Source organism: Heterodontus francisci, chromosome 11 (assembly GCF_036365525.1).
Source record: "Heterodontus francisci isolate sHetFra1 chromosome 11, sHetFra1.hap1, whole genome shotgun sequence".
NCBI lineage: Eukaryota > Metazoa > Chordata > Chondrichthyes > Heterodontiformes > Heterodontidae > Heterodontus > Heterodontus francisci.
In genome coordinates this window covers 79237356-79251410 of record NC_090381.1, presented here as the reverse complement: position 1 = coordinate 79251410, position 14055 = coordinate 79237356, and the positions used below count along the sequence as shown (strand labels likewise).

At 42.7% G+C, this 14055-nt stretch overlaps 1 protein-coding gene across 2 annotated transcripts in view; it reads right to left on the bottom strand.

Moving 5' to 3' along the window:
• LOC137375323 (chloride channel protein 2-like) overlaps positions 1-2909 on the bottom strand; it is a 495095-nt gene extending 492186 nt beyond the window's left edge. For both annotated transcript variants that reach the window (XM_068042304.1, XM_068042305.1), the window contains exon 1: positions 2753-2909. In XM_068042304.1, coding sequence (XP_067898405.1) covers positions 2753-2909 — 157 coding nt within the window. The remainder of the gene's footprint in view (positions 1-2752) is intronic.
• Between the last annotated feature and the right edge of the window lie 11146 nt (positions 2910-14055).

Sequence of the window (14055 nt, the reverse complement as noted above, 5' to 3'; positions counted from 1 at the left end):
TATCAGACCACAGACCACAGTGCGTGAAGAATGTTTTACCCAGTTTGCTGTGAAGATGGGCTTTCAACATCTTACGAGCTCGCCGAGATATCCACAGTCCAATGGCAAGGCAGAACAAGGTGTGTGAACTATAATATCTTTATTCAAGAAAAATGAAGATCTTCCTATCTCATTCCTAGGGTCAGATCTTATTCTCTTGACGGCAGGTTTCATGGTGGTGGGGGCCAGAGAATTGGAGCGGCAGCCACGGAATGCACGCTGGTGTTGTCAGTTCTGATTCTCCGGGGGCAGGATAGGCCGATGATGGCCTTCCTGCCCAGAGGCCAATTGAGGCCCTTATGTAGCCTATTAACGGCCACTTAAGGGCCTCTTCCCGCCACCATGGGGAGCTTACCAGCGGCTGCGGGGGGTTGGTGGGGGAGGCCGGGTCGGGGGCACCACCACACGAGCAGGATGCCTTACAAAATGAGGCACCCTCCCTGTGGGCTTGGCAGGGGAAGCCCACCTCAGTGGGCAATTTGTGGCCCACTGAGGACCTCCACCAGAATCCAATTCACCCCCCCCCCCCCCACCCAGGACACCCACCTCCCCCTGGACAAAGCCCTCTCACCGGGGCCATCTGGACTCGCTCCAGCAACCCCACATCATCTACCTCTTCTCCGCAGTTCCAGCGTTGGGCCTGGGTCCAAGGCCTCTGTAGGACCGGCAGTGGCCACCGCTCCTGGTGGCGCTGCAGATACTGCTGAGCTGTCGGCCCTATTAAGTCTTTAAAGGGACAGGGATACCGCCTCCTTAAAACTTTCATCCCAAAAGACCAGAAGATCGTTCCGGGGGGCTGAAAAAATGCAGAGGCAAGTTTCCCCCACCTTTTCAGCCCGGCGCCGGGAGCCCGCCTCCTGTACAAAATCCAGCCCAGAGTTTATGGTTCAATGCCACTGCTCTGGGTATTATCACCAGCAGAATTACTAATGACAAGCAAGTTAAGAACACAGCTTCCAGTATTGCCTCAACAATTAATGCCAGGATTGAAGACTCAAGACTACGAAAAAGATCGAGAAAGAGAAAACTCCTACAGAAGGAAACAAACCCGGAATTACAATAGGAGATTTCGAGCAAGAAGCTTACCCAAATTAAACAATGGTCAAAACGTTTGGTTACATGACTTGGAACGAGAAGGTACAGTAATCCATAAACATGAGGAATAACAGCGATCATATGTTATACGAATGAATGAAGGGAACATAGGAAGGAATTGGAGGAATATCATTCCTATTACACAAAAGCAACAGCCAATAATCCATTTTCAAGATCCAGATGAAGATGAACAAACCCAAACTGAATGGAATACTACAACCACAGAAACAAGAAACCAAGATAACAACTTCAACTCCCTACAACGACGTCCCAGACAGATTACAACCTGGTCGGGAAGAGTTGTCTAATTTCTGATGAGACCAAATTTGTAAAGTCAGAGACTTGGGGAAACTGCACCAAGTTACCACTCTTAAATATAACAAGGATTTTTTTTTTTTTTAAAAACACTGCCCGATTGCGCTGGTTCATGGCAGATTTTATGTTCACTGATATGCAAATGAGTTTGAGTGGAAACTCAAAGGAAAAAAAAAAATCACCTCTCTAAGCTAGTGCAATTTTGGCCGCAATGTGGGCCGGTTTGCCCGTTGCGCCCAAAGCAGAAACTTTACCCCTCGTTCTCTATCTTATCAGGTACCTAGATTGCTGCAGAGCAATTTCAGGCAGAATTCACTATGAACAAAGTCAGGATATATAAGAAAGCACTTGAGGCACAAATTGTGACACGTTAGGAAATAGAAATAATGATGTCAGGGTATCATAAAAATCAATTTTTTCTTTAAAAAACTAAAGTTTGAATTGAATGTATTAAAAATAATTTAACTGACAGAGGGAATAAATATCTTGAAAAAGCAAGTACAATTTACCAAAAGGAGAGAAGAGTAAATCATGATAGATTGCAAGCAGATGCCACAAAGAAAAGTTTGGAAATCACATTGTGGATGGGAAAGACTCTCTTCCATTCAGGAGGGATTGTCCCATCTTTCCTGTTTGGATTTCCCAATTATCATTTAACTTTTGCATAGGATGGATAAATCACCTTCCTTCCTTACCTCCCTTTTGTAGAGCAAATAGTCCATGGCCACATTAAACAACAAATAAATTTCCTCCAAAAAATCCATTAATACTGTATCAAAAAAATATTTTAAAAAAAGATGCATCTTTATTTTCTGATTTAGTACAGGCTTCAATTACTACTAACAACAGGAGTCTGCTTAGAAACAGGATGAATGGTCCTCCTGTATTATTGTGTCAAGCTCAGGTAAGACAAAAAAAAACACACTCACACTGTCTTGCTATTAAAAGAACTTGAGACATGGACTTCTTTACCATGGCATAACTGCTGAAAAGATCTATGCTAAAGCAGGGCACACCAATGAGCACCGTATTACACATCAATTACATCATGAAATCCTCATATAATGAAGTGTAACAATCAAGCTTTGTCTACAGTGCCTTTTAAAAATATTCAACACACTTAATGGAATTGTTGTTGCCCAATCTTCTTACGATGAAATACTACGACAAATGGTAGTACAGTTTAAGAGCTTTCATTGTGTTACATAGTGGCCAGACAAATAATCTGTACCAAATATTATTTGCTGCTGTATTTTAGTTACTCTGCCACACAGTCACATATATATGGTTTAAAATGACTTACTTCTACATCTAGAACAACGGCTTCGATCGTACTCTATTAACTCAGCACGCTTAACGTGCTCTCTTGAAAATACTCTTGCGTGGTCCTTTTCTTGGCGCAAACGAGCTGCTTCTTCTTTGGCAAATACACCCAAGTCTTGGGTATATCTGCCATACATCTAGTAATAAAATAGAAAAAACAGAATCAAAGTAAATAAGATAAACAAGATAGGCATTGTTAACAGTATACTAATGAAGGGCCACGTTGCCATCCTAAATTTAAACTTCTGTTTATCTTCTTCACCTCTGTTGATTTGATAAGCATTCAACCAAGTCAACTTACTTCTACAATGGAACCCAACTGCAGTTAGTTTCTCAAAGAGGGATGTCTAGAATTATTGCATTTGCTGTTGACAGATGTAGCTGAGATGCATGATTATAACTACATTACCACTGTACTTTTGGCACAATTTGTGGACTGAAATTATCACTTTTTGTGACAAAACACCAGTTAGCTGCCAGGACAAACCCAGTTTTAATTCTCATTTACTCGATAAAAATGCATACCCTAGCTGTTGCGAATAAACAAGTTAATGGGTGGGAACTACAAATAATAAAATGGTTTTATAGAGGCGGAGAGGGTTCAGCACACAAGAAAAGTATTCTATTGTAATCAGTGCCAGACAATGTGTGGGGAGGGGAAGGAATGGGGAGCACTAGATTATTATTCCAGTGATATTCACAATGCCAGGTTGCATTGACTCAATGGTAACAACTTTCATCTAAATTAGGTGGTCATGGATTTGAGACGCATTCCAAAGGCGTGAACAAATAATCCAGGCTGACAGAAGTTATATAACCATTGACCTCAATACTGTTTATGGAAACTTGATGTGTGCAAATTGGCTGCTGTGATGCCCTACACTATATAGGAGCATTCAGAAATTCGAGCATCCCATCCACTCGCCTCATCAAACACCACCTGCCCCACCAGTGGCAGAGTGTGCGGATACAAAATTGGACTATTCAGTCACCTAAGGACCCACAATCCTGGAACGGAAGAAAGTCATCCTCGTTTCCAAGGGACTGCCTAAGAAGACGACGACACTATATGACTACACTTCAGAACTACTTGATGCGCTTTGGGAGGTCCTGAGCACCTGAAAGGCACAATATAAATGCAAGCTCTTTCTTTTAGTAACACCAGGGTACACAAGCAATTCACTTGATGTTTGAAACCCTATCATCAATCACAAAGTCAAAGCCAGACAGCTGAACAGGGTTTTGTTTCTTATTAAAAAAAACTACTGTCTTTGCAGTGGCAAAGGGGGAAAAAGAGAAGAATGGAGCAACATGTTATTTGCAATGCTATGATATCACATTTAAGTAGCTGGATAACATTTCCATTGCATAATAATATGTTTCAGTGTGATCTGCACCATCATGTTGGAGTATTTGGCAAATAGAAAAAAGCATGCACATTTCTCAAAAACACACATTGGCCATTTAAATTTTAGTCAGAATATGGAATTAAAAACATTAAAAAGCTTCGATTAATTTTCAAAACAAATAATATTATGTCCTGCGCAGCAAACTGTTACCATTTACAGACCCCCAGGTCTCTTCATGGAATGGGTATGGTCAAGAATTTCTCAAAAACGGACGTCTGGAATAAATGGCTGTCTACATTTATTGCTAGGTCCTTTTAAACTGGAAAGCAGTGGCCTATGAGGAATAACAGAAGCTATGTCCTATTCCAAATTCCAATGGTTTGGGTGTGATAGGGGTACTCAAGATGGACTTGATCTCTTGCAGTGTGATGGATTTATCTTGAAGGTCCAATATGACTGGACTGAGACTGTTCAGAAGTTAGATGAATGGGAACTTGCTTCTGCACAGCCTCTCCAAGACTGGCAATTGTGGATCAGATATCAAATATAATTGTGCTGGCATGCAGCAAGTTATGAAGAAAAACTTTACAGTTGTCTTTCCTGTATTAAGTTCCTGATGCTGAGCCTAAGAACTGTAGACAAAGGAGTCTTCCAATCCTTAGTCAAAAATCACACAATTAAGATTGACTGTCCACATCTCTCACACAACAAGCTCAGCATGTCCATAGAAATCAATATACAAGAGAATGGTTAAGTCAACTCATCCTCCTCAAATCAATTCATAAAGGCTACAGGTTAGAACCTGCAAAATCAATGTGTGGCTTCCAGAGTGGGGAAAAAAAAAGTTTACAAATATGGAGACAACTATAAAATCACAAATTTAAGAGAGAATACTTGCCTCGAGGAAAACTAATTATTGGATCAAATCACTTTTCATCAAATGGGATGTACCTCACCCACAGAAACAATGCCTTTTACCTGCTAACATTGAAGGAAGGCATGGAGTGTCAACCATGGATCAGTTGGTAGCACTGACCTCAGGGTTAGTCAGTAGGTTGAGGTTTCAAGCCCTAGCCGAGAGACTGGAGCACACAAATTTTAGCTGACACGGAGGGAGTGCTGCACTGTCAAAGTACCATCTTTCAGATGAGATGTTAAGCTGAAGTCCTATCTGTCCTTATAGGTGGATGTAAAAGATTCCATGGTACTATTTTGAAGTTTATAGGGAGTTATCCTCAGTGTCGTCGCCATTATTTATCCCTCAATCAACATTTTTTAAAAGGCAACAGATTATTTGGCCATTATCAAATTCTGAGAGCCGCTGTGTGTAAATGGGCTGCTGCATTTCCTACATTCCAATAGTGACTACACGTCAAAGGCTGTAAGGCACTTTGGAATTTCCAGAGGTCGTGAAAGGTGCTATATAAATGCAAGCCTTTTAAATCTTTATTCATGATTATTTCATAGAAGTAAGCAGATACATGTCATCTAACATCAATGTGACAACCCATGTCTCACCAGATCAGATGACTGTGTCAAAAACAAGACGAAACTTACAATGAGTATCTTTAAAAAGAATGAATTATGAAATAAATACAGTGGTTGAAAATGCCTGTTCATTCACTATCCAGGGATACATCAGGTAGGGACCTAAACTTCAAATGAGTTTAGTTGCAGAACCCAAAAATAATGCAGGCCATTAGGTAAGACAAACCAAATTATTTGGGCATTGCAGCTGCTGATCTGCAGTCATCATGAATTGGAAATACCATTGGTAATTATTTAATGAATAAGATTAATTTTAGTTCCTCTGTCCTTTAAGTTCCAGAAACCTAGAAAGATCAAGTCTTAAACTACTGTTGCTCACTTTTCTAGCTTGCTCGGGTTGTCTAATGATGCAGTTATATGCTTAACCTCAGCATGATACCAAGATCATTTTTGAAGAAGTTTAGTGGACAGCATGGAGTTATACTGTCGACTTACTAATGCGCAAGGATGGGTGAAGGTCATTTATCCAGGAGTTCTGTGCACACATGGTCAATTGCACATATTGTACATTGACACATACACGCATGTTAAAATGATGCATTATAACCAGAGTGTAGTGTTAGTGGTGTTAAGTCATACATTATAGAGATCCTGCTACAAGGATTATTCGTCATTACAGTAGGAAGGATGTGCCAATAAAGTAAGCCAGGTTATTACTTTCACCTCTATTACTTTTGACACAAAAGGAAAATACTGCTGATGCTGAAAATCTGAAATAAGAGCAGAAAGTGCTAGAAAATCTCAGCAGGTCAGGCAGCATCTGTGGAGAGAGAAACAGACTTAACGTTTCAGGGTAATGGTCTTTCATCAGAACTCTTTCACCAGACCTGCTGAACATTTCTAGTATTTTTTATTACTGTTGACTACTAGGGCATGCCTAGCCATTCAGCATGTCCTGAAAGGTCATAGACACGCTTAAAAATATAGAAATAAAATCAAAAGAAAATTATTGAATTTTAAAATCAGCAACACCAATGCTATAGTATGGTCTAGGAAAACAATCAGATACTCTGCACAAACATTCTTATGAGGAAGCTCCTCAAATAATTAGACAAGGAATTGCTAAGAATGAGCAAAAGCAGCAGTCTAGTTATCAAGTCACATTCACTGAATGATGGTTGGAACAGACACATCTATTGAATTCAACTGCCTTAAACTTCTAGGGCACACTTTGCCATCACTGAATGCTGGTTGAGACAGATAGATGGCCTTCAAAATATCTCTCACTGTGCATTGATGGTTTGTCTTCCAGATTATATAACTCCAAGATGAGAATATCGCTTGCAAATTGGTCATCAAACAAATGTTAATGTTGCTGAACTACTCAAACGTTCCCACTTAATACATTTACACTCTTTGAAAATATGCAAATCAGCACATGATGAAACCAATAGGCAAAAAGCAGCAAACTAGGAGTATTGATCCAGTTATTCACTTTACAATATGGACTATTTTCTATCACACTGGTAAAACAGTAAGCATTCTTTCCCTGTTGTATGGTGCACTAAGGTAGGTAGAGTACCCTCCCTGCTGTTAAACATCAGGTAAATAGCTGCAACAGATTCAAACAGAAACAAGCACATCCATCAGACAGGAAAGGTCTTGCTAACTGCAAAGTGAGTGTGAATATGGTATGTTTTGTTAAATTCCAACAGAAGATAAATTTGGTTCCAAAGTATTTCAAGCATTTTGCCACCAAATGTAAATGTTTTGTCCGTTATCTATAGCTAGAAACATTAAGAATATTCTCCATGCATATAACATTACATAATAAAAATGATATGGCCACCATGTATAACCCACAATGCCAGCAATCTGGCAATAGCTCAAGTGGGTCGCCTCTCACTTTTGCAGATTAAGGCACCACTGGAATCCTTGGATTGCATTGCACCCATGCAACACACAGCTCTGACCACTTTCTCTGGTTATTACTTACCGTACTTACGCCCACTGCCGGCAGTGGCTTGATGACAACTACATCCCAGAAAACTATCTGTCCTCAAAACTTCAATTCACATACCTTAATGCATGTCACAAAGTCACTGCACAGAACCAACAGACAAGGCAAACTATGTAAAAACAGAGGGGGGAAAAAGCACCATGGTTGATGGAATACATTTACAACAGTGAGGACATCGTTAGGGATTTCCAACCATGAACAGTTTGAATTACTATTATGTTCAAATGATTAACAAATCAAACCTAGACGGCAACATATTTGGTTACTTCCTGCAGATAGTGCCTGAGCAATGATAATCACTAATCTCATTTCCTAGTGCACGTTTATAATTCTAAATGAAATACAGCCTTTTGTGTGGAGCAATTTACTTTGGCCCAAGAACAATGAAGGTACATTGGGTCCCCAGGGCAATATATTTATCTGAAATTTAAGCCTCTGGTTTGAAATGCTTTGGCTTAAATAAAAGACTCCAGAGATCAGAAAAAAAGGTCCACCCACAATTAACCTACTGCCCTGTATTATGCAACCATGAGCAAAAATAAAACAATTATTACTACTTGGCATGGCATATTTTTCTAAAGGTTGCTTAAAGCATATCATGGATGAAGAGGCAAACATTTTTCCAGTCACTGTAAATTTTTTCCTCATTAATTTAAGGTTCTGGGTTGTACAGCTAAAAGCATTAGATCCTGGTACACATATTTACTGTTCATATGGATGTACATTTAAACTTGAAATGCTTTAAGCTTAACACTTAGGTATTGAGGTCTTCAATGAATGTCCCAGATTAATTTTTCATTTGCACATGAATTAAAAACTAGAAACTGACTGATGTGAATAGAAAAGCACAGTAAGTAAACTGTAAACGAATGCAAAGAGATATCAGCAGAACACAAAATAATTAAAGAACAAACTTGCATTCATATAGCTTTTTCAGGATGTCCCAGAGCACTTTAGAGCCAATTAAACCTTTTGATATCAACAATAATAACGAGATAGAGGAAAGACTAACATAGATACTTGCACCTCCACACATACAATGCTGAAGACTTGTGTTCCAAAATTGGTGCATCTCTCCCAAGCTGTTCCAGTACGGCTACAACACTGGCATCTACCCAGCAATGTGGAAAATTGCCCAGGTATGTCCTGTCCACAAAAAGCAGGACAAATTCAATCTGGCCAATTACTGCCCCATCAGTCTATTCTCAATCATCAGGAAAGTGATGGAAGATGTCATTGACCGTTCTATTGAGTGACACTTACTCACCAATAACCTGCTCACTGATGCCCAGTTTGGGTTCTGCCAGGACCACTCAGCTCCCAACTTCATTCCAGCCTTGGTCCAAACATGGACACAAGAGTTGAAGCGAGAGCGACTGCCCTTGATATCAAGGCAGCATTTGACTTAGTCAAGGAACTCTGTGTTACGACCAGGTGAGAAAGGTGTCTAAGGGTTTTTTCAGCCTTCACCTGGTCTCATTGTAACAGGGGTTAATTTTAAACACACCGTGTTTTGAGCTACCCTTGGTGAATCCTTGTTCACCGCTTTCCAATTATAAGGCAAAGAAATGAGCACAACCAGGTTTTCTTAGGTTTAAAGAAGAAAAGTGAAATTTATTAAAACTTCAACTCTAATACGGTTAATGCCTATACGATGCACCCAAGCTAGCATGCACACGCAATACACACATGCAGATAGGGACGGAAAATAAAGTAGAGAGATTTGAGGCAATATCAGAACAGTTTCTTGTTTACTGTGCTTCGAGCTCACTGTAGTCCTTTTGCAAGTAGTCTTGCTTTCCGTTGGGGCCCAGTATTCTTCTTAAACCTTGTTCACTGTAGGAAACTTTTCTCTCTTGGGGTTCATGTGTCTTCAATGCGTCTTCAGTTCCGTGAGAAAGAGATGGGAGCAGACAGAGAGCGGTCTTTTCAGTCCAGGAGCAAACAGCTATCTGAGTTTTAAAACTCTATGGCAAGTTCAAAATTCAAAAAACTCCAACTGCCAGTTATTCATGTGACTAAACTGGTCTAACCTGGTCTTCTGTGTATTGGGGAAGCAGGGGCTGGGTCCTTTGTTCCAACACTGTCTGCTAGTATGCAAAAAAAAAAAGGTCTTTCCAGCAAGGGTCCTGGTAATTCCATGAGATAGGCCCTCTTTTTGTCCCAGCAGCAATTTTAAGTTTTAATGTTCATGTGGCGAAATAATGTATGCCTCAATCTTGACAGGTGGGGGCCTGCGTGACACCTGGCAAAATTGAAATCAATGGGAATCAGGGGGAAAACTCTCCACTGGTTACAGTCTGTAAGGAAAATCGTTGTGGTTATTGGATGCCAATCATATCAGCCCCAGGAATAGGCTGCAGGAGTTCCTCAACGCAGTGTCCTAGGCCCAACCATATTCAGCAACTTCATCAATAACCTTCCCTCCATCATAAGGTCAGATGTGGGGATTTTTGCTGATAATTGCAGTTTCAGTACCATTTGCAACTCCTCAGATAATGAAGCAGTCCATGCCCGCATGCAGCATGATCTAGACAACATTCAGGCTTGCGTTGATAAGTGGCAAGTAACATTCATGCCACACAACTGTCAGACAATGACCATCTCCAACAAGAGAGTCTAACTACCTCCTCCTGTTATTCAACAGCCTTACCATTGCTGAATTCCTCACCATTGACCAGAAACTTAACTGCACCAGCCACGTAAATACTGTGGCTACAACAGCAGGTCAGAGGCTGGGAATTCTATGGTGAATCAGTCGCCTCCTGACTCCCCAAAGCATTTCTATCATCAACAAGTCACAGATCAGGAGTCTGATGGAATATGCTCCATTTACCTGGATGAACATAGGTCCAACAACATTCAAGAAGCTCCATAACAAAGCAGCCTGATTGATTGGCACCCCATCCACCACCGGCACACAGTGGCAGCACTGTGTACCATCTACAAGATGCACTGCAGCAACTTCCGAACCTGCAACCCCTACCACCTAGAATAACAAGGGCAGCAGATGCATGGGAACACCACCTGCAAGTTCCCCCTCCAAGCTACACACCATCCTGACTTGGAACTATAATCGCCATTCCTTCTTCACCATTGGGTCAAAATCCTGGCACTCCCTCCGCCCTGTTGGTGTACCTACAACACATGGACTTCAGTGGTTCAAGGAGGCAGCTTACCACTGCCTTCTCAAGAGCTATTACGGATGGCCAATAAATGTTGGCTTTGCCAGCAATGCCCGTATCCCAAGAACGAACGAATTAAAAAAAAAACACAAGGAATGAATGTTGGGAAAGTCACAGCCAAAAGAAAAAAAGTATCAAGAGTCAGACTTCCCCAGCATCAAACAAGGTGACAGTATCCTTGCCTAAATCATGGCCCCCATTACAAAAATGGGTTATATTTTGGCCATGCCAAATTCACAACTTCACACCATTGGGTAAAAATTTCACACCGTTTGATCAATGATGCACATATACGTCAGGTGCTGAGGAGCAGAAATTGGGGTCAGAATTCTTAATCAGGTACATGCGACGGACGTGCTGCCCAGAGATTTCGTGCTGCAGAGCACGAGCCTCATTAAGCCACCAAAAACACATTAAATTAAGAGATATCTTCCCTGCCACACAGGTTCAAGTGGGTTGTTCTAACAGCATTAAGTTGGCAAGTACTTCTGTATATCAGGAGCGCGGTACCACTCAGCAAATGCAAGGTCACTGGAATGGACTTTCTGTTCCTTTCAAAGCTGCATCTGCCTAGGTTTGGTGCAATAAGATATCTCAAGAGCACAATCCCAACCTCAAGAAATCTCAGACATGCCTAAGGAGCATTAGCAGGATCTTTGAACCAGCCTATTTAGGCAATGGAGGCTTTGTGCTAGAGCATGGTTACCCAACCCGAACCCGACGGGACTCGATGACATGTGTCGGGTTCGGCCGGGTTGGATCACTCTTCCGGGTCCGGCATTCGGGCTCGGGTTGGGTCGGGCCGGGTCAGACACACTATCACCACCTCCGGTAAGTGGCTCCAATGTTAAATGTACCTTTTGGACTAGAAAGGTAGTTTAGTTACGGGCTCGGGTCGGATGTGGTTCTGTTGGGCTAGGGTCAGGTTTCATGTATTTTTAGCTTTTTGATTTTACTTTGGCCTGCATTTTATGGAAATCAAGGAGGTCCCGCCGCCGGGGCAAATAGTGGGTCACTGGGACAAAAAGCCCATGCGGATGAACGGCAGGACTGTAAGGCAATTTAACCAGTGACAGCCAATAAAGAGACCGCGGACAGGACTGCTGTCCAATTAAGAACTGTGGCCTGCCTCCAAAGCTGCTGGTCCAATCAGAAGGCCAACAGCTCAGCAGTACCAATAGAGGTGGCCACTGCTGGGGTTGCAGGGAGAAGGAGAGGGAAGGTAAGAATTTTTTTCGAATGTGCCGGGGCCAGACAGGCCACAGCGATTGGAGGAGTGAACCCTCCAGCAGTGGCAGCAGTGCCACAGGAATGATCATTGTCGCTGGGGAAACCCTCCATGAGCCATGGAGCCAGAAAGGAAGAATCCCCCCTCTAGGGAGTCACAGAGGCCGCCTCGATATACCGGACAGTCTCCCCATGTGATGAGGGCCCGTGATGCTGGTAAAATGCCAGTGGGGGTGGAAAGTGATCATTAATTGACCATTTAATTGAATTAATTGGCTGGCTGCCTCCGGTTGAAGGGCGGCACAGTGGCGCAGTGGTTAGCACCGCAGCCTCACAGCTCCAGGGACCCGGGTTCGATTCTGGGTACTGCCTGTGCAGAGTTTGCAAGTTCTCCCTGTGACCACGTGGGTTTTCGCCGGGTGCTCCAGTTTCCTCCCACAGCCAAAGACTTGCAGGTGATAGGTAAATTGGCCATTGTAAATTGCCCCTAGTGTAGGTGGTGGTCGAGATTATGGGATTACTGCAGGGTTAGTATAAATGGGTGGTTGTTGGTCGGCACAGACTCAGTGGGCCGAAGGGCCTGCTGTATGTCTAAATAAAAAAATAAATAAATGCAGCCGTTCCTGCTTCTGGAAATACCTGTGGCAACAGGAAGATGTCGGGCATCCCTCCCAATGCCATTTGACAAGCTCTCCCGCCTGCCAGCCCATCTCCAGACGGCTGGTAAAATACAGCCTCTATTTATTGAGATGCATTTTTAAATTACATTTCAATTGAATCCAATCTTTCCTTTTCCTCCTTTCCTACCAGTCAGAGGGATTTCACAGTGATTTGCAGCAGTTCCTGCTGATAGGATGGACATTCTAGTAACTGAACGATAAGGAGATTTCGGGACAATTCATCAGAGAGAGTTCTCCCTGCACTTGAGGTGAATAGCACATAGTAAAGGCCAACTCGGGTCTGCAAATGAAACCCGACCCGCACCCGACAGAACCGCATCCAACCCTTGCCCGACCTGTCCAGAGTCCTTCCATTTTTTCCCGCGCCTGACCTGACCATCAGTTAACCTACCTTCCATTTTTCACTTTGTTACTTATCTGCACAAGCTTAAAAAAAAACTGTAACTGATCAACCTTTCTAGTCCACAAACTACATTAACATTGGAACCACTTACCGGAAGCGGTGATAGAGTGTATCCAACCAGGCCCAACCCAACCCGAGCCCGAAAGCCGGACCTGGAAGAGCGACCCAACCTGACCTGAAGCCGACACATGTCGTCGAGTCCTGCTCTAGCTCTAGCACAAAGCCTCCATTGCCTAAATAGGCTGGTTCAAAGATCCTGCTAATGCTCCTTCGGCATGTCCGAGCTTTCTTGAGGTTGGGATTGTGCTCGAGATATCATCTTATTGCATCACCAGAAAAGGAGAGCAAGAAGTTGGAAGTTAAATGAATGTGTACACGATTTACAAAAAAACAGTATTTTTTCTTTTTTCTTTTGGGCCTCCTTATCTCGAGAGACAATGGATACGCGCCTGGAGGTGGTCAGTGGTTTGTGAAGCAGCGCCTGGAGTGGCTATAAAGGCCAATTCTGGAGTGACAGGCTCTTCCACAGGTGCTGCAGAGAAATTTGTTTGTTGGGGCTGTTGCACAGTTGGCTCTCCCCTTGCGCCTCTGTCTTTTTTCCTGCCAACTACTAAGTCTCTTCGACTCGCCACAATTTAGCCCTGTCTTTATGGCTGCCCGCCAGCTCTGGCGAATGCTGGCAACTGACTCCCACGACTTGTGATCAATGTCACACGATTTCATGTCGCGTTTGCAGACGTCTTTATAACGGAGACATGGACGGCCGGTGGGTCTGATACCAGTGGCGAGCTCGCTGTACAATGTGTCTTTGGGGATCCTGCCATCTTCCATGCGGCTCACATGGCCAAGCCATCTCAAGAGCCGCTGACTCAGTAGTGTGTATAAGCTGGGGATGTTGGCCGCTTCAAGGACTTCTGTGTTGGAGATATAG